The following is a 27,754-nucleotide window of genomic DNA, read 5'->3' as shown; positions in this document are numbered from 1 at the left end:
CAAAAAAGTTGTACCGGAAATAAAAATGGCAATGTTGCTGTTAACATGAGACTTGAAAAGGCTGAATTTTGTCTGTGATGGCGGGCTGTGGCTTTGATCATGTACAATTGTGAAACAATACTGCATTGAAATTTGAAATGGGAGATTTGTTTAACTCAGATGACATTCCAGTCACTTGGCCGAGAGAGTTGCCTCAGTTAAAAAATATAGATGACCGTCTACACTGTCCAATATGCTACAACTATATGAAAAATCCTGTGATATCAACTGCTTGCTCACACAATTGTAATACCTTTATTAGTTATGTTTACATATTAATACTAAGGCTTCATGTGTGCTTTTTTTTAATTTACAGTTTGTTCGTTATGCATCAGGAAAAACATTAGTCTCAAGAACAGCTGTCCAATATGTTTTGTTGACATTTCTGATGGGTTGCTGCGCCCAAACCGTTGCCTTGAAGAAATCATCAAATGCTTTCAGCCAGTAAAGAATTATGTTTTGAATACTCTAGTGGACACCAGAGATCGACAACAAGAAGGTTATTCAACAGAAACTTCAAGAGATAGTTTACCTTCTCATTCTTCAGCCATAATTCACACACAAGCAGAAAGTGAAATATTGGCAAGTCAGAATGTTCATAAAGAGAATATTTCATCATCTTCTTTCACAGCAGCTGATGAAAAAAGTCTGAACAGCTACATTTCTTCCTTTTTGGCATCATCAAGTGTTCCTGCCGTAGATACTCATCAACCTCCAATAGCATCATGCAGCCAACCTGTAAGAGCATCAATACCTAGTGCTCATCAGAAACCTCCAAGTCAATCCTCTAATGCTGTGAAAGAAGTTCTTTGTCCTGTGTGTCATAACTGGATGAGGGAGTCTATTATCAACATTCATCTGGATTCATGTTTGAACTCAAACAAACCTGCCAAGAGGAAGCCCATGCCAAAGCTGATTTATCATCTAATGAAGGAACAAGAGCTGAAGAAAAGGCTTAGAACATTGGGACTCAGCACTGTTGGTGACAAAGATACTTTGATAAATCGACACAAGAAATTTACCATTCTCTACAATTCCGAGTGCGATGCTTTAGAGCCCAGACCGGTCGAAGAACTGATAGAAATACATGTGCGAGAAGAAGCCGAAAACCATCGATTGGCTACTGAACTACGTCTTGCTTCCGCTAAAGTGAAAACAAATGATCTAGAAAAAATCGAGGAGGAAAATCTTCAGTATTTACGCAGTAACAAAGAGAGTTACGATCGTTTAATCGACGAAATTCGACAGCGTCCACCTTTGCCGCCACCACCTATTACTCTACCGTTGCCTGAGGAACCTCCAGCTGTCAAAATCAAGAACGAGCCTCCGAAAGTAGAAAATGAAAGCGAAGAAGAAGTGACGGAGCTCTACGTCCCACCAAAGGTTTACGAAATGATCTGTTTATCGGACAGTAGTGAAAGTGATGAACCACCTTCGATTGGTTCACGTCCGGTTTCAGCTGCTGGTACGTCTGATAGTGACGTCTCTAGACAATCAACTTCCGATGATTCCATTCCCGATCCATTGGAATCTGGAAGTTCTAAGGATAGCAATTCTTTGTCCGTCGGTGCTCAAACTATCACTTTGTCGACAAGTGATTCAAGTAGCAGCAATTCCACTTCGCCAACGACCTACAGTCCAGTTGAGTCACCTACCGAATTTTTATTTGAAGAAGAATCTAGCAGTAGCTTGAGCGCTATGTTGCCCACCGTACTGAAAATGTCAAAGAAACGGGCGAAATCTCCTTCGCTGAACATGTCCGACCGCAAACTGTCATTAAGAAGAAGATTTTGAAGATAGTTGTGGCATTATTGTGTAAATATTTTTTCTATAATTTCTTTTTGTTTGTGCAAAAATGGTTTGCCCTGCTATTCTTGCATGCCAGTCATTTTGGTTCTAAATTTTATGTTTCCGATCGAGAATAAATTGCTTACAAATTTCAAACGAAAGCGACGAAAAAATTGAAAATGTAAAAGAAACTGGCATCCTAATTGTTGAATGATAAATAAACCCCCAGAATTGTCCTGAGTATTCTTTTCAGATTTAATTGAGTATCTTATTAAAGTGAAAGTCCTTCAGTCACGGAACGATCCATGCATCTAATTCCCTAATTGTGATGAATCACGTTTTCCATTAATTATGAATTGATTGATCTATGATTACACAAGCAGGATGCCTGCTTAGGAATAGGTACGTGATTTCTAAGTAGGAAAAGAGTAGTAGATCAAGGACCGGATATTGACCCAGTCTGTCAATCTAGTTCTGACTCAAGTAGAAGTGCAAAGTCTGATGACGTACTTCCTCGGCTATCAAAATCTACTGATGCACTCAATCTATCGATGATTGATCTTTTGATTTCTGTCAAACTTTGGATGTCAGAGCAGTTTTGCGCAAGGCAGAATAATCTCTAGAAGGATAAAAAGAGAAACCTCACGTATCGCCAGAGGTGAACAGGTGAGGGCTTTTTGTGGGTCGTCAGAGATAATCGGATTGTATGCCTGTCATGAATACTAATCGTGTAGAAGAAATGTATTTGTCTCACAAATTGACAGCGATGAGTCACTCTCTATTCGGTGGCCGGTCATAATACACACCATTAATGGTAAAATGCTTAAGGTCGCCACTAAAAGATAAAAATCAATCAATCTATTAGTCATTTAATTCTTTGACTTAAAAATAATGTTTAAATATTACCTGAGTGAATTTATGTGTTTCACAAAACGCATCGTATCCTGATCTCGATAGACAAGAGCCAGGCAGTTATTTGACGGGCAAATTGTAAGTAACTGTAAAAGAAGAATGAGATCTGCATAGTAACTACTGCAATACTACCAACTCATCATCAATAATTAAAAAACCTCTTCATCTTCACCCCTGGCGATATAAGAAACTTGTCCGCCGTGGGGCAACTGCCAGTGATCTGCTGACAGGAAGAACCAAACATCCAAGGCGTATTCACTGCCATGTGCATCCTCATCACTTAACATAGTATAACAACCGGTTTGCCAGCGTGAAACCTATGAATCAATACATGCAAATTAATCTTTACCACGAAAAAGAGTAAATTAATTTTCACACCTGAAGCCTGCAGCAAGGATCGATATCACTGGACGACCCCTTTTTGGATTTTGAAGTTCCGTTGCTCGGTTCTGCGGGGAAAAGAGTAATTGGCGGTTAGAGCTTTCTCGTAAATGAGATGGAAATGTGAAAAAAAAGTACATACTTTCATCAGATGAACTTTCATTCTCACTGCTGCTGGGTGTTGATGCCAGTCGATGCAATTTTAAACCTGTGAGGTTTGATAGCACGAGGAAAAAAGCTTCGGACTGGAAAAATTTTCTTGCTTCATTTAAAACAACTGAAGAGGTAGATTCGGAACATTCGTAATTTCTTTTGTTGGCTGGACCCTGCGTTATCCAGTCAGAAGCATCTATTGAATGCAGAGCTTCGCATAGTTGCCCGTACTTGTCGGGTTGAATGAACTCTTGCAACTGGATTTCTGACTTGTCGCTAAATGTTGACTGCACGTCTCCCTGGGTCGAAGGGTCAAGATACGCCGGGCTTATCCACGTGTAGAAGTCATCCTCCTGGGATTCGAAATTGATTAAAAAATCACGATTTCATTTTTCCAACTGGTTTTTGGAATACTAACGTCCATATCTTCCGGTTTCGATAAATGTTTAACAGGTTCGACGTACGTTGGAGGTCGCTTGAAAGGCTTCCCGTGGAACCAGCCACTTACAGACAAACGACACTTGTTACTACTTGCTGCCAAGACTTCAGACACCTGTAAGTGATACACATCAACTCTTAGTTCAAAAAAAAAAAATCTCTTTTCATAAATTACATACCTGGTGGAATGATGTTGGGGTGACAGCAAAGAAGGCTAAACTGTTCCATACTGGAAGCAAAGATGTGACTATTCTGTCTGGTTGTTTCCTCTCATCAACACTGTATAAATCCAAGTTCCCCCCATCTGCAGAGGTCCAGTCTTCATCAACAAGGTACAGAATGTAAGCAATTCTCCTCCCTTCAAGTTCATCATCATGACAAAGCAAGACATCTAAAACAACAACAATATTTAATGACAAAGCTTGTTTCAAAATATGTTAATCGGATAACATACCTGTGTGGTTGTAGCGTGCACAGCTCATGTCAACTGTTGCATTCAACTCTATTCCTGTGACTTGGATGAGCCACTGACGGAAGTCTGTGTACAGAAATTTCTTAAGAGCAGACACAGCTGCGGTTGTAACTTTCTTGAGATCCTGAGATTGGTGGAACTTGTACAAGTCATTGTTTCTTTCATGAAAATTAAGTGAAAGCAGCTCATGCTTTAGTTGGTGAAGAAAACTGTCGTCATCTACGAAATTACGAAGCTGACAGCAGTTGAAGGGATTTTTACACACAAGACATTTGGTTTCCGCTAATTGGACTTGTTTATCCTGTCTCTCTGGCAGAGACCAGGCGTCCGCCGCTGCTCGAAGAAATTCTTCTGTGTTATAATTTGAATTAAACAGAGGCTGTACTAAATCTGTAACTTGCCATTGTCGGCTCGAATGAGCTGATTTAGTTTGCAAATGTTTTCCCTTGAATTTCTTTGCCGGATTCATAATATAAGTAACGTCAAATTATACGTTCATTTCAAATGCACGTGATAAATGGCACGGAAAAATCTAAATTCGTCTGCTTCTTAAAAAGCCGCTTAGCAGCGTTGCCACTTATTTGGAATATCGTCCGAAATATTATGATAATAAATTTTTCCCGTTTTTTTTCCGAGTTACAGAGGAGGACAAACACAAGTTTGGATTGCTTCTTGATATGGTTTGACAGTCATATATGGTAATAATTGAAATGCAAATCCAGAACCACAAAGAGAAATTGGTTGTCAGTATCTAAACTTTTTTTTATAAAAGTCTTTTTTCAATTTTATTATGTAGACAAAGCTCTTTTTCTTCTACCATCGTTTTTCCTCTTCTGTTGTTAACGACCCATTGCGGAGAGAAAGAAACAATGCCATATGCGCGCATGGTAACAGACTGCCTCAACTAGTCTTTTCTAGTTCATTCTGGTTCTTTGTGTCCCTTTACAGTGTATATATATATATATATTCATTCGTCCTTTTTTGTTACTAGCTATAGACATTTGGCTTTCGCATGTCCTAGCCGGCTAGCAGCGACTTTCCAAAAAAGAACAACTTTTTTCTTTTTGGAAAGGGCTGTTGCTACACGTGTCCCGCTTTCTCACTGTCGAGGTGAAAAAGAAACGAAAGCCTTGCTGGCGCTGCCTGGGACCCTGACTGGGCTGATTTTTCTCTTCAATCAATAAAAGGGAAAAAAGAAAATCGAAATAAAAATTGAACTTTGTCTGCCAACAAAGTCCACGCGTCCGTTGCGCACATATACAATCGGAGTTCGTCCTTTGAACCGTTTGTTATTCGCGTCCAACCCATCTGCTAAAATAAACCTCATCTATTTTGTGTGTAACGTTGACGTAAGCACTTGAACACACGCGCAACCTGGACGATATGTGTCACGTCCGATTTCGCATTGGGCAACAGTCCAAAAACAAAAATTATTTTTTCCATGTTTTTCACCGTTCATCACACCCGTTGGGAATGTGACCTGGTCAGATTTAGATGAACCACGTTTTCGCTTAAACACGTGCAGTATATAAGCCACACGATCACCCTGACCGAAAATAACGAAAAGATAAACGAAGAAATGTTTCATGTTTCATTGCATCATGACTTGACTGTATTTTTTTTGGTCTTTTTCACATTTTTAGTCTTTTTTTCACATCCATCGAACAAAATTTGTTTGTTCATGAGACATCGACATTTCAAGGATATATATATAGTATAATAAGGGAGGGAATACAAAAACAAAGATCATCACCATTCATCACGATATCAATCTAAAGAGTGTGTGTGTATGTGAGAGAGTCCTATATAGCAACAAGACAAAAAGGAGTAGGGGAAAAAAAATTGAAAAATCAAAAACAAGACAATACACACACAAGAACACACGGCCATCACTTTTTGTGGTATCCACGGCACCCTCCAGGAGCACACCAGTATAGGAGGAGGAATCAAGAGTTTATACGAAAGAGCCGGTGGTGTGTATACATCATGGAAACAATGCTGCTTGTTTGAAAGTGCACAAAATTAATTTTTTTTTTAAGCTTTTCTTCTTCGAAATAGAATCACACAAACTTGGACGAGAAGGAGATTTTTGCTACCGAAAAAAGAAATGGTGGGATGATGAACTCTTATTTTTTTGTTTCTTTTCTTTATCGTCTTTAAACATAAATTTTCAGCACGTAATACAATATTATCTTTTTTTGTTTAGAACTCTAGTACATTATTCTTTTTTTTATCATTTTTGTTACCTTTGTTCCAATATGAAAGACACAACTTCCCACGAAAAGAGATATTAATAGTAATAATAATAATAATGTGTGTGTGTGGTGGCGGGCGGGTACACACCCCTCTGTGCAAAGAGATTGCTCGTCGTCGTCTTCAGCATCCTTTCCAGATAAATCCGCAGACAGATCCATCCTGGCTAGGAGCTGCCCCTCTATTTCTTAATATTTGTCTTCCTCTACTGACTAGATGAGCGGAAGAGTTTACGTTTCACCAGAGAGTAGTCTTGACTGATGACCATTGTAGAACGGTAAGCCAGATTTCTATTTAATGTCAAAAATTAATAAATTTGACAATTAAAAATATTTTAAAATTTAAAAAAAAAAAAAAAAAAACTTACTGGAGAAACAGTGGAAGCTTTGAAGTCCAGGAAGTGTGTGGACGGAGCGTCAGGTACAATTCGAATGTGTTGACCGTGTACGGATGGCATTTGACGGCTCCGATCCGTTGCTTCCGATCATTGTTATTGCGGTTGTTGGGTTCTTCAAAATCAATAAACACCATACACCCCCTGGAGAAAAATAATAGAACATGAAACAATAAAATAAAATAGCCAGTGAGTTGTTTTTTCTTACCTAATTCCGCAGGGCTCGTCAGCTGATGCGGTAAGTATGTCCCTGGCTATGGACTGGAGGATTCCGGCAGGCAACAAAATTTCATTGGGCGCTCTTTGTTGCTGGCCATTGGATAAGCGATACCTCGCCCGAGCCTATTGTTAGAAGAAAAGACATAAATTACACACACAATCACTACACACATTGTCCGTCTTTGTCCGCTAATACGTACTTGGCGCAACTCGGCAGCCAATAATTCAGCTAGCACGTCTCTCGCCGTTTGCTCCTCCGCATCTTCTAGGCTCGTGTTCCATACATCTGGAATAAAAGACAATCGATTGATGATTAAGAACGTGACAATCTAAGGTGTGTCCCCAGTACAAAGGGCCCTTTCTCTTGTCTCTATGGTTAATGGGCAGAGGGACCCAAGGAGGATGGGGGTGGGTGAACAAAGACACACACAGGTCCAGACTAGGCACGAGTCAAGGTCATAGTTCATCACCAAGACAAAGTCGAAAAAATCACCCACACGTAGCAATTAAATTTGAACTAAATAGCCAGTTGATAAAACGTTATGCAATTTTAACTTTAAGTTTTTTAAAATAAGGGAACCGGTAAACGTGACTTTCTCCCCAACGGTTTTCTAGCACGTACGGGCTACGACAAAGCCGGTAGGTTGGGGGTTTCTTTGTTCGATTTCGTGAGCCGACTCGACTTTAAAGTTTAAACACACACACACACACACACATAAGATAGGACATTAAATGAAATTTTTTTCTTACCTTCAGTAAAATCAAAAGCAACTGGCAACGGCATAACCTCCATTTTCTTCAATGTTGGCGAAATTTCGGACGTCACGAATAAAACAAGGGAAAAAGCCGGCTAATTTAATAACGTGCAAGGGGGTTTCTTGGTAGTTAAGGTTTGTGATTTGCTTTAAAAACTTGAGAGACTGTGTGCGAAAAAGAACTGTTTTTTGCTTTGATCAAGGTGAAAATTTAGAAGAGAATAAGGGAGAAAAAGTGGGCCGGTCTTTGTTAGTGAAAGAACAAGGGCGCTTGATGGCGACTGCAAAGTGAAACAGCCTTTTCAACGTGAATGGTGCCCATCGACTGAGAAAGAAAGGCCTCTGTTCTCGAGTTGACTACCTTAGCAACGACCACTGCACACTGACGGTGCGTTCACTCGGTTTACCAGCAGACGACACTGATTCAACTGACGCCAGAGCCCTCTGTGCACAGAATCTTCTAGATAATTTGATTATAATTACGTACTTGATCAATATGAAAGTTGATTGTGATTATTTTAAATTGAATCAAAGCTATTTTTAAGTAATTTTAAGCGTGAAAATGAAATGATTTTATTAGTTATGAATTAAATATCCATCGCCAGCCGTCGTGTGTCGCTGGTGTAGCGTGGTGTTTCTTTGTCCCGGATCCGGGAGTCACTACGTTATCTATTGTGAACTTTGATGTTCCTTTCTTAGTTTCTTTGTCTGGGAGGGGTTTGCCAGGGTAATGGGGATATTGGCGTATAGTGTATTGCCCTAGCGGCCCACAGCAACAGTGACGTCACACGCAATCACCCCATATTTTTACTTCATCTTTTTTCTTTGTTTTCTTTTATTTAAACTCAACCTCTTTTTCTTTGTCTTGGGAGACTTGAATTTTTTTTTCCGGAGAAATTTTTCTTATCTCTTACATCAGCCATTTTTATTTTACTGTAACATCAAATTTCCGAACTGGTTTTTAGGCTTCTAGAAAAAACCAGAAGACGGAAAAAAGATAACAAGGTTTTGCATGACGGACTGAATGAACAAAGGACAAATAAAACAAAAATCCAAGTGAAATAAAAATAATAACGTAGGGGGTACTAGGAGGGGAGTTCCTGGTTTCCCTGCTCGACATCACGTAGGCTAAGGGCTTCGGATGGCAACAGCAACAACTTAAAACTACCGGTGAGCCAATAGCCATCCAGAGACATTGTGTTGTTGTGTATATTATATACTGAATACTCTGTTGCTGACTGCTCACGGCAGTCCAGGAAGAGTTTGCAACCAGCAGCTGCCAGCCGGATGCGAGGTGCAGGGAAAGAAATGGATTAAAGTTGAGAAGAAAAAAAGGTACATAGTACATACACACAATCAATAATTCTAGCTGCAACAAAGAACTTTTTTTGTTCTGGCTGTGCTAGGGGATATATCACAGTTCAGCCTTGTTTTCAACAGAACCCTGAAATGTTAAATTCCATTTTTGGGAAAAAAGGATATGGGATTATAAAGATTTATAGCTTCCTCATGTCTACTGTGTGGTTGGCTAATGTATGCAAAAAGATATAAGGCTGAATTGGCAGCAGACTGGCAGCAGACCACTCGCTGCAAAATCGGGCGTTATAAGCAGGTATTTCTAGTTCTTGCGGATAGGGATTCTTTTTTTAAAAACCTTTGACAACAATAAAAACAACAAAAGAACAAGGGAAAGGAAAGCCTTGGGCATGATATCCCGTTTGACACTTCCCACACAATTTGTGCGTGAAGGTCGAGATAGATCTTGTCAGTAGATAAAAATAATTTTCCAAACTAGAATAAACATGAATCTTTGTGGACCAAGCAGCAGCACGACCGCTGCTTACCAGTGGTCCTCCTTGCTGCACGGCTCTTTGTTTCACCTGGTAAAAGATTGCCTGTGGCAGCAGCAGGCTGTAACCCAATCCGTTCTTCCCCTCGATCGATCGACAGGATGTCAAGTCTAGAATTATATTCGTTAAATATTAGACGCGGCACGGAGCGAAAGGATATCCTCAGCGCGTGATAGGATATGTATTTCAAATTAACAGAGAATTCGTCAAAAGGATCAAATTTGACCTCGAGCCAACACCCGATACCTGCGAATCTGTCAAATCTAACACGAAATCCCATTCAAAAAGCCCTCCCTAGTGACCGGCTCAACGCGGCCCATTTTAAATATCTGGCAACAAAGCGAAGCAGACGAAATTGGTTGAATCGAAATGACGTGTAACCCAAACGGCTTTGATTCCAAATTTAGAAGTAAATAAATAAATAAATAGGACTATTATAGATATACTCTCCCAAAGTCGTGATGGATTATTTTTTCGGCTTCAAGTCTGCCATCAGCCAGCCGGAAGCGGAGCCTTCTCCTGCTGACACGGTAATTCAATTGACATTAATTAACGTCAATCACTTAAGTGCAGTCGTGTCCTTGACCGTTTTCTTTTCTGATAAACAGCTGTGGCCCGTAAAATTCGATGGCGTGTGAAGGACTTTTTTAGTTTATTTTGGGGGGGAATTCGTGTCAAGATTGCTTCTTTAAAATATTCTTTTTTTCTATTCATCAGGTGTTGAGACTGGTTGAAAGAGTCACATCTTCGACTCTGCTGGAGGACAAACGGGATGCCTGCAGAGCCATCAAAGCCCTTTCCAAAAAGTATCGATTGGAAGTGGGGGCCCACGGTTTGGATGCCTTGATTGAGGTGCTCAATGGCCAGCCGGATCTGGAGACATCCAGTTTCGTCCTGGATACATTATGCAATGTAACTTCATCAGAGGTTTTTGAAGAAGAGGGTGTCGGTGCCCCAGTTGGAGAGCAGTTCACTGAAATCTTTCTCAAAAAAGCAGAGAATGTCATAAGCGTCATCACGTTACTAGACGAATATGATTTTCACATTCGACTTCCAGCGATTCGTCTGCTAATGAACCTCTTAAACAACAAGTCAGTGTCTATTTTTAACTCGTGCATTATTTAAAAAAAACTTTTATTAATTATACATTTTTTCACAGATCGAAAGAAATGCAGGAAATTGTTCTGGCTTGTCCGATGGGTGTGGCCAAATTAATCGATATCCTCAGTGATAGCCGGGATTTCGTGCGAAACGAAGCCTTACTCCTTCTCATCCAGCTGACTAAAAGCAATGCCAACATTCAAAACATTATCGCCTATGAACGTGGTTTCGACCAGCTCTTTCAAGTCGTTCGCAGCGAGGGCTACAGTGACGGTGGTATCGTCGTAGACGATTCCCTACAACTTATGCTCAACCTCCTCAAACGCAACGCCTCAAACCAGACAGTCTTTCGAGAAGGTAATCCATCTAATTCATTTCAATTCGAATTCTATTTTAAAAAGTCGATTGCAACCACCAGAATCCTGCATGAAGCACATCACACCGTTTTTCCAGTCATGCCAACAGTCGGAAGGAGGTGATCCAACTGGCAGTTGGTCTATACAGAAGATTAGCAATGTACATTCCATGCTTCAGGTATAAACAACTCATCATCGACAGCCTGTTTCTATAAATAAAAAGGGAAAGAGTGAGAGTAGTAAGTACTGTTATTTATCTCTTCCCCCACAGGTGGTAAGAACATTGGTATCTCCGGCCAACGCCACTCAAGTGGTGTCTCCAGCCCAGAAAAATGTGGCCGGCTGTGGTCTGCTTTCCGAATTGTGTGCTCTACTCATGTCGCCCGGCGTTCCGGCTGACATCCTCAGCGAAATCATCTGCACAGTCGGCGAGTCGATTCGCGGCTGCCGGAGCAATCAAGAATTCTTTGGCCAAGTGATGGCCTCTTCGTCACCGCCGCGAACAGCCTTGGTCGTTCTCCTCATGTCTATGGTCAACGAAAAGCAGCCGGTGCCGCTCCGAGCGTCCGTTCTCTACTGTTTCGAGTGTTTCCTCTACAAGAACGATTTCAGTCAGGGACAGATCATCCAGGCACTTTTACCCACATCGGCAGAAGGTGAATAATAATCCCCCCGCAAGAGAAAGTGATATCCAGCCGGCATGGAAACATTAAACCTGTTTTCTCTTTTTCTTGTGTCATATAGCGATGCAGCAAATTTCAGCTGGCCAATTATTGTGCGGTGGACTGTTCTCGACCGACTGCCTTTCTCACTGGCTCTCTTCCGTGGCACTCTCTCACGCTCTTGTCAACAACACCAACAACAGGGAACTGTTGCTAAGGGTGCACTTGGCTATCGCCAAAGATGTCGCACCCGTTTCCCTCCTACAACAAGCTTTTAGTATACTCCAATTGGTAAATTAATTGATTCAACTGAACTATACGTTTCAGACTAACATTTATGTGTGTCTCAGGGTGGCAAGTTGCAGACTCGACTGGGCATTCTGACGTTACTGTCCACCTGGTTGGCAGATAGCCCCAACTCTGTGGCTCAATTTTTAAAACTCCCAAATGCAGTGGCATTTTTAACGGCCTTGGTAAAATCCCATTTCAAATTTTCTTGCATCTCCTAGTAAAAGAAAAATGTTATCGTAGGTGGCTTCCAATGAGCACGACGACCAAGAGGTGCTTGTACAGAGCTTGTGTGCATTTCTCCTAGGACTCTGCGTGGTCTACAATAACGATGCAAACAGCAACTTTTCCAAGGTATGTTTTCGTTGCTGCCCAGTTGCACCAGGTCATCTACTGTATTGAGTGTTATCGTCATGTAGGAATCCCTGTGCCAACTTATAACCAAGCGAATCGGAGTCGAAACGTTCGTCGACAAGCTTGCCGAGATCGCCAAACACGAAGTGTACAGCAAAGCCCTCAAACACCCTCAAATTCGGATCAATACCGCGGCTGATATCCAATTCGATCACGAGTTCTGTCGCTTGTACAAAGGTATTCAATTTCCCCTGGCAGCCATGGCTACTCGATCAACGTATAGAGTTGACTGACAGGACTTGGATTGGATTTCATCTTTAGATATAGCTTTAACCGGTTCTTTTTTTCTTCTTGTGTTTCGTTCTATTAATAGGACTAGAGGGTGTCATTGCCAAAGCGGTGGCTCCGCCTACCAGTCCTAAAGGAGCCGAATCCCCGTCCGAATCGATGGTAGGTCGAAATAATCGTAATAACAATCGATAACTAATATAAAAATATCTTTTAATCGGAATTGAAGGCTCTGGCCAAATACAAGGACGTCATTCGTGAGCAAGATGGACAGATACAGCACCTGCGGCAACGATTAGCTGCCTTGGAGGGGGGTCACATAGCCGCTCAGGTATGTTTTCGCGAGAAAACCTTAACGCTGGGAGAATAATTTCTTGATTTTCCTTGTGACGCACTCAGAGCAAGATCGAAGAGTTGAACGTCAACGTGCAGCACCTCCAGGATCAAAATACATTGCTCAAGGCCCAACGGAACAATAACGTCATCATTGACGAAGGCGAGCCTTCAACTCCGCCACCCGAATCGTCGACTGACAAGTTGGTGAAAGAGCTGGAAGCGTTACGTCTAGACAATGAGAGACTTCGCGGTCAGCTGGAAGAGCAGCAACAAGCTGCCAATCACTACGTTGGCATTCCTCCGTCTGTGAGTATACATGTCATGATGCGGATGCATTTTGGGATTCCTTTTGCAGCTTTTGCATGGTTTACTGATTCAACACATATTCTCCGCTGCATGTAGAACGGAATCGCTGTCGAATTCGCTTCAACCCAATCGGCTTCCATAATGGATAGCTTTACCACGCATGAAGTATCAGCAGCTATTTTCTGTTTGGAATTATGTACCTGGGTGATTGTCATCTCTTTTCTTTTTAATTTTATTTTGTTCAGGACGTCCAAGTGTGTTCGTTCTTTCGTCAACCGGAATCGACGTCGGCTGCTAATCCGCTCGAGCTCGAGCTCAAAGCAGTCAAGAGTCGACTGGAAGCGATGGAAACGGAATTAGGCGATTCCCAGAAGCGATTGGCTGACTGTCTGTCGGTCAATGCCGGACTTCAAGACGAGATTGAACGAGTCAAAAGAGATCAGGAAGACTTGCTTGTCCTTTTAGCCGATCAGGATGGACAGGTTCTAAAATATAAGGACCGGTTGAAAAACCTCGGTCAAACGGTAATTCATCTTTAATATTAATTTCATTGTATCTCATTCATTCATTCATTTTTAATTATTTATTTCAGGTCAGTGAAGATGAAGATGATGAGCTGGACGATTTGGCTGGCGATGACGAACTTTCAGTTTGAAAAAAAAAAGAAACCAACTAAATAATTACTAAAATGATAAATTTATATTTTTAAAAAATTATTATAATATGGCCTCTGGGGGGGAGAAAAGAGTAAGAATCTTTGTTTTTTAAAACAGGCGAAACACCCACACCAATTATCCATTGAAAAAGTCTAACCTTGTGCGTGTGTGTTGCAGATTACCGACGTTGGTAAAGTTAGTGAGACTCTGTGTGTACATCTTTGTCTTGTCTCGGAAAGCATACAATTGTTCCAAAAGGTCAACCAACGTTATCGGACTGACACGAGCCTCTTAATCCTCCACGTTTTTCACTATCCACGCGCCGTCCGTTTATCCTGGCCAACTGCTTCTTTTTTTAGAAACGAAAATATCAGTAGAGAGTGAAATCAATTTCCGATAAAGGCTATCACACTTTTTCCGAAATCGATTTGGACAAAAGATTAAGAGGAGAAATCTGGCGTTCAATTGATTACATGGCATGGCAGCGGATGGCTCGAGTACAAATCTGTTATCGTATTTTGTTATTGAGAAAGGGACAAAACAGAAAAGAAAAATACGTTTTTTAAATATTATTTTGAGCTATCAGCTGAGCGCATGCATCCATTTCCTGTCTCCTTATCCGTTCGCGAGAGCGAGTATATTGTGGGCCCGTCTGGGGTGTGTTTTCTCTAAAGATGGGCTACAAATCAAAATCCAACCAGAAATGGGGTCGACAAAAGTAGCCACAACCCTCCGTGCGCAGTGGGCAAGAATAGATTATATATGTTTATAGACACACACAAAACCGTCTCCTACCGTTTCCAGGAAGAAAAATGTTTTTCAAAATGTCAGGAAGAGACAGGACTCGACCTTTTGACTAACGACTCTTGACGAAAAAAAATAAGAAAAATGTCGAAATATTTTTTGGTTATGCCTCGCCCTGCGCTATATTTACATCCATTCATTCATATGGGGTATTTCGCACTATAAGCGATCTTCCCTCAGGGTAAAATCATCCATCATTCCGGGCTAAAGAATGCCGAATCGACCCGTCAATAAGTTGAATTTCATCGTGTAAATACCGAAAAAATCTTTATATTTCTTTAACTTTCTTTTATATTTCTCATCCAGAAAAAAAGAAATTGTTTCCATATTGTAAGTCGAATGTTTTCAGCATCGGGAAAAACGAATTACCGCCGTCAAGGTGAGTGATGATCTCAACTTCTTCTGAAATGTTTGGTTCTTTTTATATTTTTAAAAAGTTTCCTGGGCGGCCGTGTGCGTTTGTTTGTTTTGTTTTTTTATTTGCATTTTATTTGAGAATTTTTTTTTTTTATTTTTAAATGCGGGGCGTTACGATGGCTTGGAATCCCTGGTATCCGTTGGTTACGCCAGTCAGAGGGTCCAACGTTGGAAGAGGGCGATCCGGAACGGCTTCCAACTGGAACGCTTTAACCAACGCCGCCGTAAAAAGGAAGAAACTATTTCGAGCCAACGGTTCGCCCAAACACTGTCGTTTACCTGCAGTTAAATCAAATGACAAATATATATAGGATATCCTCCCCCTATAGAGTAGTTAAATTCTATACCTAAGCCGAAAGGCATAAAGCGCTCCGATTTCTTCAATAGACTTCCATCGGAATCTAAATGCCTTTCAGGGTTGAATACTTGCGGATCGGTCCAGTAAGTTTCATCCATGTTGACGGAATAGAGATTGATCAGCACCAGACTTGCCTGGGCGTGAATTAAGATGACAATGCAATTATTTCAGAGGTTCTACCAAAATAGAATTTACTTTCACCTTAGGGATGTTGAATCCTCCGAGTTGGGTGTCCTTAGAGGCGCAGTGCATCAAAGTCAAAGGCGCCACATTGGCCAGACGAAGAGATTCGATGAGAACGGCCTCGGTGTACACCAGACTGGTTCGAAAAGGGTAAATTTCTTAATTAAAATTATTGAATTTTAATTGTTTAATTATCTTTTAACCTAGGACGATGGGCAAGCGACGGAAGAGCGTCGCCACAAATTCGATCCAGCTCGGCTTGCATTTTCCGTTGAACCTCCGGGTAATGAACCATGTAAAGTAGCGCGAAACCTATTAATATTAAATTGCTAATTATTTTTGAATGCTAATTTTATTTCAAATGAATTAGTTGATAACCGATGGCGTTGCTGCTAGTCTCCGCTCCAGCGAGGAAGAGATCGATTACGAGCGCAATTAGTTGTTCGACTAACGTGGAAAATAATGAATCAGCAAATATCATTGATTGATAATTAATTGACGGATTAATTACCGTGAAAGCTCGTCGATTGTTTCTGGTCTTCTGGTAAATCCGTTTGCTGTTTCTCCATTTCCTTCAAGTAGACGTCGATAAAATCACGTGGGACATCGTCACGATCTCTGGCGTGTTCTTCAATAACTGCCTAAATTATTCAAATAATTCGGATGATGACTTTGATCGGTAAATCAAATTAAATTCAAATAAAATTTTCCTATACTCGAATAAAGTTTTGAAGTGGCTCAAAGATGTCGTTGCGGATGCCCAGTATTTTCCTCAGAGACGGGAACATTCGGAGGAGGAAACCGGGCACAGCAACGTTGGCCGTTTGAGGTTTGAAATTTCGATTGAAGAAATCGACCATGTTCAAAAGGTTGGTGAGACGGGCGTCGTCCCGATGGAAACGCTCACCTCCAATCAGCGCCCACAAAATGTTGAGAACGGATCGATTGAAAATTCCGTTTTTAAAATCGACCACTCCACTCGGATCGGAACTGGATTGATCGCTAATGACGCGGATCATCTCACGAATTTCGTCTTGTATCATGTCCTCGGCTGATGTCCGACCGAATCCGAGGTCCCGCAAATGTCGTAAAGTGAACCGCCTTTGCTCACGGAAGAAATCTCCATCGATAAACATCAAACCTGTTCTCGTATTATTCAAATCATCAAAAAATAAAATTCAAATTTTTCTTTTTTTTTCCCGCCCCGCTCCCCTGCCAGCATTTAAGTTTTCGAATGAATAATTCACCGAGTCTTTTGCCAAATGTCCTTTCACGCCGGGCGGCCGAATCGGGTCGGCCGTTCAAGTCTTCATTGTGCAGGGCTTCGACAACCGCCTCGTAGCCGCAGACTGAGACGGTGAAACTCGGTCCCATGTAGAATCCAGTCACTGGGCCATAGATTTGGCTCAATTTGATCAGCGCCTTGTAAGGTTTGGCATCGTGATTCTTCAAGAACGGGATGTAGCCAACCAGCGGCAAGCCCCTGGGCCCTTTTTATAGAGGAGTATAGAATTCACGACACACGAGAGAGTGTATTAGTATAGATTTTACTCGCAGTATTTTATTATATTGCTTTTTCTCCCCACAGCAGGAGACAGGCAGGCATTCGGGTGTTTATTATTAGGGGCTTATGGGAGAAGATTATGATCAATATGGCGATGATGGAAATATCTACTCTTTTAAAAAAATAAATCTCTTTTTTAAGAGTCAAATGAAGAAGCTCTTTATTACCTGGAGGAATGTTTCCTAGTCGGCGGCGACATTGTGTAAACAGAAATAAAACGACAACGAGGGCCAATAATATCAAGCTGAGAAAAATGGCGGCCACCATGATGATGATGGTCACCAAGACAAAATTTTGGGTGTGTGTTCTTCAACGTCAATCTTTCGGCCACTGAACGAGAAATAAATAAAATATTCAAATGAAAAGTTGGACCACAAGTTTATATAACCAAGGCCAATATATACATCTGCTACGTGCTGCTGCACACACAAGATATCCTGTTGAAAATTGCGTCGTCTGTGCACTCGAGTTGACTCCCGACGACTCTCGATTCTTCGTATTCGTTTTTGTGTTATCGTGCGATAATATCAACTTTAGCCTCAAGCCAAAAGGGGGAAAAAGCGTTTCCATGTGCGTGGCACACGAAGTTGCGTGCCAGGGGATACACAAATCGAATGGAAAATATAAGCAAAAAAAAAAAGAGATAGCCGTTGTTATTGGTTCGTTTTGTTACAAAATTCCAAATATAATAAAAAAGGGGGGAGACGATCAGATGATGAGATTCCCATCATGGTCAACGCGTATAGCGCGTGTTGGACAGTGTTTTGTTTTCTCTTTGGAAAGATTCATGCAAACGAGATCGCCCAATGATGTTGACGTTTTGACACCAATCTGATTACATAAGCTCATTGATGAACTGCTTATTTCCGTGTACAGCGGTTCTACCTAATCAGATGAACTTTGATTTCATTTTCAAAATAATAATAAAATTCCTGGAAATCTTGTTGTTGCTGTTTGGCAATGTTGGGTCGATATTCCAGAACGTGGAGATAGAAATCAGTCAGTTTGGTTTGAATGATGTGCTTCAGCCATCATCATTCATTATCAAGAAACAGCAGTTTCATTCTTGGTGGTTTCTGGCTAATCTTTTTGTATAAATACCAACTATGGCCATTGTTAGATGGCCCTCCTTGTCAAATGGTCTGCTGAACGAGCCCAACCCTAATTTCCATCCGAGAGTTGCATGTGTTCACCCACGTTACAAATATGTTTGTGTAATAATAACCGGTTGTATGTAATTGATATCTAAATAGAGCGAATGTCGGCGACCTACTCACTTTCTTGTTGCTATGTTTCAGGTTATGCTTCAAGGAATCTTTTTTTTCCTGATCTCCATATTATGAAAGGAGTTGGGTTTTTATCAAACTTGGTCGAGTTGAGTGCACCACCAAATTTGCAAAACCGTGAGTCATATAACTGCTTTTTGGTATAATTTACATAATGTCCCTCCCATCATTAAACCCAACTCTTTCTTTCTCTCTTTTGATCATCAGCCATAAAGGCATCAGATTACACAAGCCCAGAGCTGTCATCTGGCTGTGACGCAGAGAGGGCCAATAATCCTGCTGCATATAATGCTACATTGACTTGATTTGCATAATATACGGCCATCAGACACACAGGAGATATGACCGAGAAAAGAGTGTGAGTATAGAATCCATCTTTTATTCAGCATGCAAATTGCTATCATATACAGGTATTTATATATAGCAGCACAACCTTGTTTGGGTGAGGGGTGGGGTGAATAGTTGGGTGGGTGTGTATGTATATTCTTTTATTTTGTGTTTTTTTTTTGGGTGGGAGGGGGGAGTCGCAGGAGAGTATAAGATAAGAGAAATAGAGAGTATAGTGTAGTAGATCCAGCATTTGTGTTAGAAAAACCACACACGAATAAGCTTTTGCAGAGATTAAGATGATATTTTGTTGGAGCAGCCCATCAAGTTGATTTGATCAGTCGACTCGACGAGGAGCCGTTGATGGGGGCCGGGAAGGCGACCGAACTCTCTTGTGGGCAAGGGAACAGCAACTTCTCCGATCCGTCGGGCGTCAGGGCGTGTTTGCCGTAGTATTGGATCAACTCACCTAAATAGACAAAAGACAAGAATGTGACGCTTTTGACAGAAACGTAATTTTCAAATCTTATCATCAACTTACGTAAACTTTTGTGAGGCGGATCGGTTGAGCCGAGTAATGTGTACTTTTTGTGGCTTCGTTTTTCACCGGCATCGATGAGAAAGTGAGAAACACTTCCGGACGGATTCCGCACCGAAATGGCGTAACCCCACAAACGCTCCGTCAGACGAGCTAGGAAGGCCCCCGCCGGTTGATTTGTCAGACGTCGCTCGGCTTCCCAGCGTGAAATGGCCCCGTGAAACCAGGCCGACATGTTTCCCGTTCCCGGCTCCAGTCCAGCAGCCAGCGGGAATTCTTCCGTCCAGTACCAATCTTGAGCGTCTTCAAGATTCGACGGTTTGGACGGTCTCCAAGACGGTTTGCCCGTCGTCGCTTGGTGATCCGTTGCAGCAGGTGGAGCCGCCGGCTGCGTCGTCGAGTTATTCCGTTGCAGCGGATGAGGAGCGGCCGATTTGGGGCTTTTATTGGCAAGTTTGAGAGCCGGAATGGGCCACTGAAAGATGCGTTGGTGGCCGAAACATTTGGGCGAATTCCCGTTGTGGGCCGGAAGATGCGGAGGGTGAAGGTGTTGGCACTGCGGATCGGTCGATGTAGTCGGCAGAGGCGGAAGCGTAGGCGTGACCGGAGTTGCCGTTGCGGACGAGGACGGAGATTGGGGTAAAGGGGGAGGCGGCCATGTTAGCTGGATGCCACTTTTAATAGCGCGGTGATTAAATAGCGGAAGGGAACTTAAATACGCCGGGCTGGAAGAAGCGGAAGATACCGACGAGGCTTGTTCAACTGCTACTGACGGGTTTCCCCCTTCTTCCGTCGCTTCCTCCGGTGAAGTGCTGGACATTCCAGTCATCCGCCAATGCTCCAGCCGAGCTTTTCTGGCCATCGACCGAATAGCTATTTGGTGGCAACAACAATTTTCTTTCATTTTCTTTTCGTCTTAAAGATTTAACAATTAGGCGGAAACTTACCCGTCAATTCCGCTTCCGTGCTGGATGGCGATGGCTTTTCTTCGGCTTCCGCGCTGCAGTTGCTGCTCCGGCTGCTGTTGTTGGGCGAACTGGACGTTTCCCACAGCCGACCGTAAATCGGGTTACTCTCTTCCATTGGATTTTTAATCCGGACAGCTGGATTGTTGTTGACGTTGTTGACGTTATTGTTGTTGTTGTGACTATTGTTGGCCATCGAAAGAGTCGGCCGGCGGATCCAGACTTTGTCGGCCTGCTTGACCATAGGGGCTGGAGTTGGGGCAGCCGGAGGCACCCAATCCTGTCGAGGAATCCACACGTCCATCTCGACAACCGGAGGCGGAGGTGTGGGAGGGGGCAATGGCGAGGGCGATCGCGGTGGCGAAATCGTTTCCGGCTGCTGTGCGGACGCGGATGGAAGAGGGAATGGCTTGGAACCGCGCAGATCCAGCTGGACCAAAGGAGGATTCCTCTTCCAGCCAATCAATTCGTACAGCGGCTCCCGTTTACTCACCTCGGCGGCCGGTTTGCTGTTTTCCACCGGATGCGATTTGTTGGTGTCCTCTTCCATCTGACGGATCTCCTGCAAACTCCGCTCCAGCAAATCGCTCACTTGCGACCAGTCGTCGATCCTTTTTTTCCCACCAAAAAATTTGAAAAAAATGAGCGGGAAATTTGAAAGCAAAGACAAACAATGCGGATGAAATTACCGATGATCCACACGATTATCCGGGCTGTGCAGACTGAAGGTCTTGGTGGAATCAATGTCGGTGATGGTAGACGATGTCTCTTCAAAGTCCAGCTCGGAAAGAACGCTGCCAGAATCGACGGAATTGGGATCGTCGGGCTCGAGATGGACGACCGTTTGCCTTTGATCGACGACTTCTGCAGTTCCGTTTCCACAGCGGAAGATGTCGATGAAATTGTCCAACACTCCGGAGCGGGTGTGATGCATTGTCGCCTGCTGCTGTTGGCCGTCATCCACAATCCGCAGTTCCCTAAGATCGACGTGCTCCCCGTCGTTTTTCGTCGTCGTCGTCGTTCCGTTTGTCGTTGTGGCGGCGGTTTCAACTTTGTGATCCGGCGGAGTCAGCCGGTGATCCGTCGCATCCGAGTAGCTGATGAGCGACGAAATCAAACTGTCGATGTCGTCCGTTCCGCCGGATTGATTCAGTTCTTGCGAGTGAGAATCCAGCAAGGAGCCGATGGATTCAGCCGATCCGCCGAAAACGCTCGTATGCAAATTACCCGTTCCGTCTTCCAGGAAGCGGACTTTTTTAGGCGCTGGGAACGAGATTAATTTTAAAATTTAATTTAAAATCTTATTCTGAATTTCGATTAAGGGGAAATGTTTTAAATGTGTTTTTTACTCGTTTTGTTTGTCATCCGCGGTGATTTCGATCCCACCGGATCGAAACGTTGACCTAATGCTCCGCTGCTATTGAAATGATTCACATAGGCTCCACTAGGCGGCGGCTCTGGTGATCTCAGCGTCCGTCTCAGTTGGAGCATCGCCTCTGCCGGTGGATTTTTCAAAAGGACCGTCGAAGCTGTCGATGCCGTCGCGGCAGCCGGCTGGAGCGGTGGCTGGCCGGGCACGCCCACATCACTTTGCAACCGACCCCTTCGCTCCTAATCATCCGGACGGATGGACAAACAAGCGGAAGAGAACACGGTCAGTATTATACATATAAAATGAAAAGGGGGAAAAAAAGGAAAGAAAAAGAAGAGCCAAATGGGCAATAAATCAAGGAAGCCAAGGGATTTCTCTGAATAGGGGGTTCGTTCTCATTTGCATAATGCCTGGTGAGCAGCATTCACAAAGGAGCAGGTAGAAATAGACAGAGAGCTAATCAACAGAGTGAAAAAAAAAAAAACTTTTTTGGCTGCTGTATAAGGCAACGTCCAGCATCGATGCCTTTTTCCCCCTTTAGCTTGGCTCCTTTTTGTTGTTTTCCTCGTCCATCTCTTGTATGAGACGAGAAGAATCTCTTTTGTTTTGGCCAGCAAATTCTTGTTTTCTCCCCCCATCGTTTATAGATCTCCGCATCAGCTGATAATCGAATTCCTTTGGTTATGTGTGCGCGTCGAGTATTTTACCTGGGCCCGTCGTAATTCATTGAGGAGCTGGTCGTATTTGGGGGGATGTTGGTGACTGGTGGGCGATGTGGGCGACGACGGCGGCGACGATAGGGAACCAAATAGTCCGTTGCTGGTTGTTGTGTTGTTGGCCGACGATGGTGTTGGTGGTGGCTCTCCTTCTCCTAAAACCAGCTTAGGTGGGCAGATGAAGAATCCTTTGGCCGGCGGATTGGCCGACGATCCTTGTTGGGCGCTCGATCCCGACGCGGTCGGTCGACCCGTTTTCCACAACTGCGGCATTTTCTCTCTCCTTTGAAAAAAAAAAATTCTTTCGCTTCTTCCTAAAATGGGAAATTAAAATTTTCAATTATGCGACACGACCACTAAATGACCTAACCTAAACCTCCACTTTTGTTTTTGTAAAAAGAAGAAGAAAAAAGAAAGCTTTTTTATTTTTATTTTAAAAAGAAGGGGGTTTCTCTTTGGTTTTCCAAAATAGGGGAATGCGCTATAGCTGCTGTGGGTGTGTGTGTGTGTGTTGGGGCCGCCTTATCTCGATCCTCTCATTCCATATATGGACTGACCGGTCTGTCACTGTCACATTTTCCCCTTTTTTCGTTTCGATTTTTCGGTTCTGCGTGTCGTTTCTTCTTCTTTTAACTCAAATGTTTATTTTAAAGAAATTTTCTTTTTGTTTTTTCGTTTCTTTAGAAAACCGCAAATGTTTTGGGTTGCAGGAAAAAAATTCGGCACCAAACTTTTTTTTTTTTTAAATTTGAATTTAGTATTTCTCATCATTAACCCGAGTCGGGGGGAATTGACGGCTATGGTTTGTTATCTGATGATTGAATTTAGATACACAACACACAGGAGAACTAATAGACTGGTAAATGTCTCCCTTCTCTCTCTCTCTCTATCTTTTGTTATCGCGTTATATTCCCTGGCCGAAACGAAATTTCCGGACCGAAACAACAGCCAGAGCTTTCGATTCAGGGCGTTGTCCGCTGCAACTCTGGTCCAATAATAATATTCCTCCTCTCGTTGTGTGCGATGGGAAAACAGAGTCATTTAGCATAGGGTCATCAGCCGACGCCCAGTGCGCCGGCTGATGAGGGCGCGGACGTTGGTAAGAAAAATGGAAGAAGAAGAAGAAGAAGAGACAAAAGTGAATATTAAAAAAAGAGAGGGGAGAACCTGTTGGTTTGTTATAATCGAGTCACGCCTTGATTAATCACGGTCCAATATTCAGCAACAACCTCCCGACAACTCACCAAAAAGGCAAACGCCAATAGCGATGGCTATCCCCTCGATTTTTACTCCCCACCACCACCATCAATTCTTCTGATTTCAATTTCAATCAAATGTGCCAACTCACCAGACAACCACCGCATAGCTGCTGCCGTGCGGTTTATCGCAACCCCCCAAAAAGAAAAAAAGAACTGAATTATTAAGAAATTCGATTTGAAAGAAACACTTTGGTCGACGAGGTCCTTTGGTATACTTCATTTTTTGGCCATGTCTGCGGTTCGTTTCTTCTTTTTGCGTGAAAATATGTATAGCTGCTACTCGACTAGTAGAACCGGTATATACAGTCGCGGCTGAAAGTTTCTATACGTGTAGCTAAAAAATACGCCTTTTTACTGTGTATTGGCGGATGGTGTTAGCCTATGGTAGAGGTTGAGCTACCTTATTTGCTCGTTTCTTTATTTTTTACCGCCCTGTTTTACTTAACTCTTCCTCTTAACATCGATTACTAATTTACCCGCAATATCGCAAACGTTACGCATTCCTATTACCTAATGCTAAAATGAAATTATCGATGTAGAAATTGCCACAGTTACAAACTGATCAATCCTCTGCCATTTAAACGTTTCATTTTAGAGCTATTGCTAGTTTATTGGGTATCGACTCAATTGTCTGATTATCGGCCATGGTTACCCATAGTTAAGAAAGCCGCGCCAACAAATCATTGTCGGAGGGGAAAGGGGTAGGGGGTAAAACTTGAGAAAATCGAGCAAATAAGGTAGCTCAACCTCTACCATAGGCGAACACCATCCGCCAATACACAGTAAAAAGGCGTATTTTTTAGCTACACGTATAGAAACTTTCAGCCGCGACTGTATAATTCGGCAGAGAGGAAGAAAAGTTTGAAAGAAAAATGGAAAACATATTTTTTCAATTTAATATAGCAACGCCCTTAACACAAAAAAGTTGTTTGAATTTTTTTTTAAAAAGAAACGAATTCATTTGGCTGGCAGTTTTTTTTTTTTTCGCTTGCGTGTGTTGACTCAGGGCGGATGGGGTTGAACCAACAACAACCAGGGTCTCTCTACATGTACACAGAAAGTCTAAGAGAGCCGGAAGTAACACGATCTCGTTATATTCACGGGGTGGTATCTGATGAAATGCTGTGACACCCGAGTGTTCATATCATCGCGCGCGTTCCACGAATAGATCCGTTTGCGTCGTTTAATATGCAAATAAAGTTTTCTCTCTACCGGTCGTATTATAATTTCTTGTTTAAACGCTATTTCTTTGCCTCAAACGAAATTTTATTTCCTTTTTAAGAAGAAAACGATAAATAGCCTTCGAGAGTGCCGTCATTTTCAATAATAATTCTCCTACCTGAAAAGCGCGCTGCAACGTTTTTGTGTGTGAAAAACCAAATTCAAATAAATAAATCTTTTTCCTACCCAACAACAACAACAACTACCGTATACAGAGGTGCTGAAGAAGGAACGGGCGGGATGATCGTGACGGCCATAAAGCTCGCCCGTAAATTTTTTGGAGAAAAACAAAATGTGTTTTTTGTTTTTCTTTTGGTCGTCGACATTTTCGAATCCCATTGTTTCCGGCTCCTTCATTCCAATGCCATATAGTAATCGCCGTGTTTTATTTTCCAGCAGCCTCTTTTTTTCGTTGAAAGAAAAAATCTTCAATTATTATGGAAACAAAAAGTGGGGCTCACGCATCATTCCTCTCTCTTAATAACTCGTGAAAAAACCGAAAAAAACTTTCTCTTTAACTTGTCTTTAGACTTTTGGCGCCACGGTCCAACAACCGACTTTCGACATTTTGTCAGAGGTCAGTTAAAATGAGCAGCGAAAATTGTTTAAGCTACTACTGGTGCTTGCTGATTTTTGTTGAACAAATTTTGTCCCCAAAAAAGTCTGTGGGTGGTTGATTTGAAAAACTGAGAAAGTCGGGCGAAAGATTTTTTTAAAAACGCAATCAGGTTTTTTCTGTCTTTGCTCTGGTATAACATTGTACGAGACGCGGACTCTTCCGCGCTAATTAATATGGACGGCAGACCGGCCTTGGCACTATAGGTGGTCGATCAACAAAAAGGAATAAAGACACGGGATTATTCCAACCGTCAAAGTGTAGAACCAACAAACAAACAAACCCAACACATTCTTTCGAAACCATTTCACAAATTTTCAAATCTTTCGATCAGAAATTTCTATCTACATAAAAATCCGATATGTGTGGAATCTGCCAGACAGAGTAAACTTGACCCTCTCTCTTTCACTCGACTTTGTTTGTATAAATCAACAAGAGAAGCAGAAGGGAGGGAGGAATACTTGTATTTACCTTTTTTCTGTTAGATAACTCATTATACAAATCAGTTTTTTTTTTCGTTGGGTGATTGGGTTTGTTTGTTTTTGGTGAATAATTAACAAGTTGATTGCCTATACCAGCTTGCATTTATCGTATTATTCAATCGAAACATTTATTCTTCTTGATTGAGCGAAACAAAAAAAAAATCCCCAAAACATTTCCATATCAATTTTATAATCTTTTATTTTATCTTATTTTTTGTTTTTTGTTTCCAACACTTTTAGACGCTGCCCCCTAGCGCAACAGTCCACCTACTAGACAGTTGAAAGAGAGTCTCTTTTCATAAGCTTTTTAAAGAGGCCCCCAGAGCCACAGGAGAGAGACCTCATCCATTATAGCTCATCACTCTTGACTTGTCATCAAGTTTTAACCTTTTTTTTTTTTTTTTCGTTCTGTGTGTGTGTGTGTGAAACTCACGAAAGGCAGAGAGAGACTTAGAGACTCGGGAGGGGATGGTTTTTTTTCTTTCTGTATTCGTTTGTGACTCGGCCGGAAGAAATCCCTGCGAGGGAACTTATAAGCTAGAGGGCTTATGAAAAACCAAAAAGAGAATTCAACTCGGTCAGAGTGGGGATACGTATCGGATTGCCCTCGTGTTTTCCTTCCTCTTGCAACGACAACAACAACAATCCCGAAATAAAGATGTTTTCGTTTCTCGAGGTGGAGGGTGAAAAAAGAAGAAGGAGGGATTAAGAAGAGTAGAAATCTCTGCCATCTAGCGGCGTTTAAAAATTAACATTTTTCAAGTCTAGGAAAAGAAAAGATTTTTAACGACCAAATCGAACGGAAAATCTTCTTTGCGTCAAGTTTTGTTCGTTCAATTTTTTTTCCCCCACCACAGAAACGTAATACCCTTTTCTTGTCACGGGATATTCAAATGAGCCATCGAAGGATGGATGGAAAGGGGAAAAAAAAAGAAATCACGACAAAAGAAAGAATGAAAAACAAAAATTGCGTAACTCACCGTACCTACAATTTATGTTGTGTTTCCCGTGCGGAATTTCGTTCCAGTTGAGTGTAGAAAAAAAAATCACGATGTAATTACGGTGCGGCCATCATCACACTAGATCGACGCAAAGAAAACAGTGTTTTTTTTTTTAATTTGAAAAAAAACCCAAAAAATAATTAAATTCTTGTCGTTTTCCACTCGAACTGATGTGTTATTCTCAGATGAAATCACACACACACAGCTATGCGCCCCACACACACACAACGCGTTCCGTTTTGTTGTTGTCAACACCACTAAACTATCGCGCGCCCCCCTTTTTCGCTGTTGCACACGACAAGAAGAGCATCAACTTATTGTTATCACGGGGCTGTCGGGTGAGATCAGAGCCGAGAACTCATCACGCCCGACGTCAACCGATCCAATCATCGTTTTTTTTAATTCTTCTTCTTTTATCTTTCAGGAAAAAAAGATTTGAGGCCAGGAGACACAACACCCACTAACCCCGCCAGGAGCCACACTGTCACTTACACACCATGTTCAATCGGTGATGAGAATTTTAATCAAAATTTTCTTTGCCTTTTTGTTGATTTTTGGAATTTATAAAAATCACGAAACAAGTAAAATCAAATGGGGGATACTGGGACTTTTTCTGGGGTAGGTGCAGGCGATAAGCGTGAGCT

General features: G+C 42.1%; 6 protein-coding genes and 1 long non-coding RNA gene across 12 annotated transcripts; 3 read left to right on the top strand and 4 right to left on the bottom strand.

Annotated features, from left to right (window-relative positions):
* Positions 1 to 20: 20 nt before the first annotated feature.
* Positions 21 to 2,081, top strand: LOC124349613 (E3 ubiquitin-protein ligase RAD18-like). Its single transcript, XM_046800365.1, has 2 exons — positions 21 to 285; positions 356 to 2,081. Exons 1-2 carry the CDS (start codon positions 138 to 140, stop codon positions 1,831 to 1,833), a joined length of 1,626 nt encoding a protein of 541 aa, XP_046656321.1. The 5' UTR covers positions 21 to 137; the 3' UTR covers positions 1,834 to 2,081.
* A 472-nt stretch (positions 2,082 to 2,553) lies between these two features.
* On the bottom strand, positions 2,554 to 4,715 carry LOC124349624 (prolyl 3-hydroxylase OGFOD1-like). Its single transcript, XM_046800377.1, has 8 exons — positions 4,166 to 4,715; positions 3,891 to 4,102; positions 3,692 to 3,826; positions 3,263 to 3,626; positions 3,118 to 3,188; positions 2,898 to 3,056; positions 2,734 to 2,825; positions 2,554 to 2,662 (listed from the first exon to the last, which is right to left on the bottom strand). Exons 1-8 carry the CDS (start codon positions 4,650 to 4,652, stop codon positions 2,599 to 2,601), a joined length of 1,584 nt encoding a protein of 527 aa, XP_046656333.1. The 5' UTR covers positions 4,653 to 4,715; the 3' UTR covers positions 2,554 to 2,598.
* Positions 4,716 to 6,220: 1,505 nt separating this feature from the next.
* LOC124350066 (protein charybde-like) lies at positions 6,221 to 8,161 on the bottom strand. Its single transcript, XM_046801077.1, has 5 exons — positions 7,800 to 8,161; positions 7,250 to 7,335; positions 7,039 to 7,172; positions 6,804 to 6,974; positions 6,221 to 6,726 (listed from the first exon to the last, which is right to left on the bottom strand). The coding sequence occupies exons 1-5, from the start codon at positions 7,840 to 7,842 to the stop codon at positions 6,642 to 6,644; spliced, it is 519 nt and encodes a 172-aa protein (XP_046657033.1). The 5' UTR covers positions 7,843 to 8,161; the 3' UTR covers positions 6,221 to 6,641.
* A 1,836-nt stretch (positions 8,162 to 9,997) lies between these two features.
* On the top strand, positions 9,998 to 14,264 carry LOC124349455 (general vesicular transport factor p115-like). 2 transcript variants are annotated; one of them, XM_046800078.1, is made up of 15 exons: positions 9,998 to 10,184; positions 10,372 to 10,745; positions 10,814 to 11,112; positions 11,174 to 11,289; positions 11,383 to 11,767; positions 11,856 to 12,064; positions 12,124 to 12,246; positions 12,305 to 12,415; positions 12,481 to 12,652; positions 12,789 to 12,865; positions 12,933 to 13,034; positions 13,103 to 13,345; positions 13,442 to 13,510; positions 13,591 to 13,869; positions 13,938 to 14,264. In XM_046800078.1, the coding sequence occupies exons 1-15, from the start codon at positions 10,116 to 10,118 to the stop codon at positions 13,998 to 14,000; spliced, it is 2,691 nt and encodes an 896-aa protein (XP_046656034.1). In that variant the 5' UTR covers positions 9,998 to 10,115; the 3' UTR covers positions 14,001 to 14,264. The 2 variants fall into 2 exon arrangements, with proteins under 2 accessions (XP_046656034.1, XP_046656035.1); XM_046800079.1 differs by lacking the exon at positions 13,442 to 13,510.
* An 818-nt stretch (positions 14,265 to 15,082) lies between these two features.
* LOC124349645 (methyl farnesoate epoxidase-like) lies at positions 15,083 to 17,829 on the bottom strand. 2 transcript variants are annotated; one of them, XM_046800405.1, is made up of 10 exons: positions 17,732 to 17,829; positions 17,495 to 17,657; positions 17,011 to 17,253; positions 16,480 to 16,904; positions 16,275 to 16,404; positions 16,142 to 16,210; positions 15,967 to 16,075; positions 15,782 to 15,899; positions 15,570 to 15,714; positions 15,083 to 15,501 (listed from the first exon to the last, which is right to left on the bottom strand). In XM_046800405.1, exons 2-10 carry the CDS (start codon positions 17,592 to 17,594, stop codon positions 15,320 to 15,322), a joined length of 1,521 nt encoding a protein of 506 aa, XP_046656361.1. In that variant the 5' UTR covers positions 17,595 to 17,657; positions 17,732 to 17,829; the 3' UTR covers positions 15,083 to 15,319. The 2 variants fall into 2 exon arrangements, with proteins under 2 accessions (XP_046656361.1, XP_046656362.1); XM_046800406.1 differs by having other exon boundaries at positions 17,495 to 17,660; positions 17,747 to 17,817.
* A 110-nt stretch (positions 17,830 to 17,939) lies between these two features.
* On the top strand, positions 17,940 to 22,021 carry LOC124350406. 2 transcript variants are annotated; one of them, XR_006920912.1, is made up of 4 exons: positions 17,940 to 18,557; positions 18,626 to 18,730; positions 18,829 to 18,971; positions 21,882 to 22,021. It is a non-coding gene; the product is annotated as an uncharacterized LOC124350406 (long non-coding RNA). The 2 variants fall into 2 exon arrangements; XR_006920913.1 differs by having other exon boundaries at positions 18,821 to 18,971.
* LOC124349452 lies at positions 19,105 to 27,750 on the bottom strand. Of its 3 annotated transcripts, none has more exons than XM_046800065.1 (7): positions 27,090 to 27,750; positions 22,523 to 22,845; positions 21,793 to 22,054; positions 21,133 to 21,706; positions 20,426 to 21,054; positions 19,482 to 20,351; positions 19,105 to 19,409 (listed from the first exon to the last, which is right to left on the bottom strand). In XM_046800065.1, exons 2-7 carry the CDS (start codon positions 22,802 to 22,804, stop codon positions 19,264 to 19,266), a joined length of 2,763 nt encoding a protein of 920 aa, XP_046656021.1. In that variant the 5' UTR covers positions 22,805 to 22,845; positions 27,090 to 27,750; the 3' UTR covers positions 19,105 to 19,263. The 3 variants fall into 3 exon arrangements, with proteins under 3 accessions (XP_046656021.1, XP_046656022.1, XP_046656020.1); XM_046800066.1 differs by having other exon boundaries at positions 27,099 to 27,750; XM_046800064.1 differs by having other exon boundaries at positions 27,095 to 27,749.
* Positions 27,751 to 27,754: the final 4 nt, after the last annotated feature.

Source organism: Daphnia pulicaria, chromosome 7, assembly GCF_021234035.1.
Source record: "Daphnia pulicaria isolate SC F1-1A chromosome 7, SC_F0-13Bv2, whole genome shotgun sequence".
NCBI lineage: Eukaryota > Metazoa > Arthropoda > Branchiopoda > Diplostraca > Daphniidae > Daphnia > Daphnia pulicaria.
Note: the sequence above shows the minus strand (reverse complement) of the source record. Positions and strands in the feature narration are given on the sequence as shown.

Excerpts from the sequence above, each read along its gene's own strand:
- LOC124349613 (XM_046800365.1), top strand. The coding sequence starts at position 138 with ATGGGAGATTTGTTTAACTCAGATGACATTCCAGTCACTTGGCCGAGA. Across the intron at positions 286-355 it reads AACTGCTTGCTCACACAATT|TTTGTTCGTTATGCATCAGG; the intron begins GTAATACCTTTA and ends TTTAATTTACAG.
- LOC124349624 (XM_046800377.1), bottom strand. The coding sequence starts at position 4,652 with ATGAATCCGGCAAAGAAATTCAAGGGAAAACATTTGCAAACTAAATCA. Across the intron at positions 4,103-4,165 it reads TGCACGCTACAACCACACAG|ATGTCTTGCTTTGTCATGAT; the intron begins GTATGTTATCCG and ends TTGTTGTTTTAG. Across the intron at positions 3,627-3,691 it reads CGAAACCGGAAGATATGGAC|GAGGATGACTTCTACACGTG; the intron begins GTTAGTATTCCA and ends TTCGAATCCCAG.
- LOC124350066 (XM_046801077.1), bottom strand. The coding sequence starts at position 7,842 with ATGGAGGTTATGCCGTTGCCAGTTGCTTTTGATTTTACTGAAG. Across the intron at positions 6,975-7,038 it reads GACGAGCCCTGCGGAATTAG|GGGGTGTATGGTGTTTATTG; the intron begins GTAAGAAAAAAC and ends ATTTTTCTCCAG. Across the intron at positions 6,727-6,803 it reads AAGCTTCCACTGTTTCTCCA|AAATCTGGCTTACCGTTCTA; the intron begins GTAAGTTTTTTT and ends GACATTAAATAG.
- LOC124349455 (XM_046800078.1), top strand. The coding sequence starts at position 10,116 with ATGGATTATTTTTTCGGCTTCAAGTCTGCCATCAGCCAGCCGGAAGCG. Across the intron at positions 11,113-11,173 it reads CCAGACAGTCTTTCGAGAAG|AATCCTGCATGAAGCACATC; the intron begins GTAATCCATCTA and ends TGCAACCACCAG. Across the intron at positions 12,866-12,932 it reads AATCCCCGTCCGAATCGATG|GCTCTGGCCAAATACAAGGA; the intron begins GTAGGTCGAAAT and ends TCGGAATTGAAG.
- LOC124349645 (XM_046800405.1), bottom strand. The coding sequence starts at position 17,594 with ATGGTGGCCGCCATTTTTCTCAGCTTGATATTATTGGCCCTCGTTGTC. Across the intron at positions 16,211-16,274 it reads ACAATCGACGAGCTTTCACG|TCGAACAACTAATTGCGCTC; the intron begins GTAATTAATCCG and ends TTTCCACGTTAG. Across the intron at positions 16,076-16,141 it reads GACTAGCAGCAACGCCATCG|GTTTCGCGCTACTTTACATG; the intron begins GTTATCAACTAA and ends TAATATTAATAG.
- LOC124349452 (XM_046800065.1), bottom strand. The coding sequence starts at position 22,804 with ATGCCGCAGTTGTGGAAAACGGGTCGACCGACCGCGTCGGGATCGAGC. Across the intron at positions 21,707-21,792 it reads GCGGATGACAAACAAAACGA|CGCCTAAAAAAGTCCGCTTC; the intron begins GTAAAAAACACA and ends TCTCGTTCCCAG. Across the intron at positions 21,055-21,132 it reads GATAATCGTGTGGATCATCG|GATCGACGACTGGTCGCAAG; the intron begins GTAATTTCATCC and ends TGGGAAAAAAAG.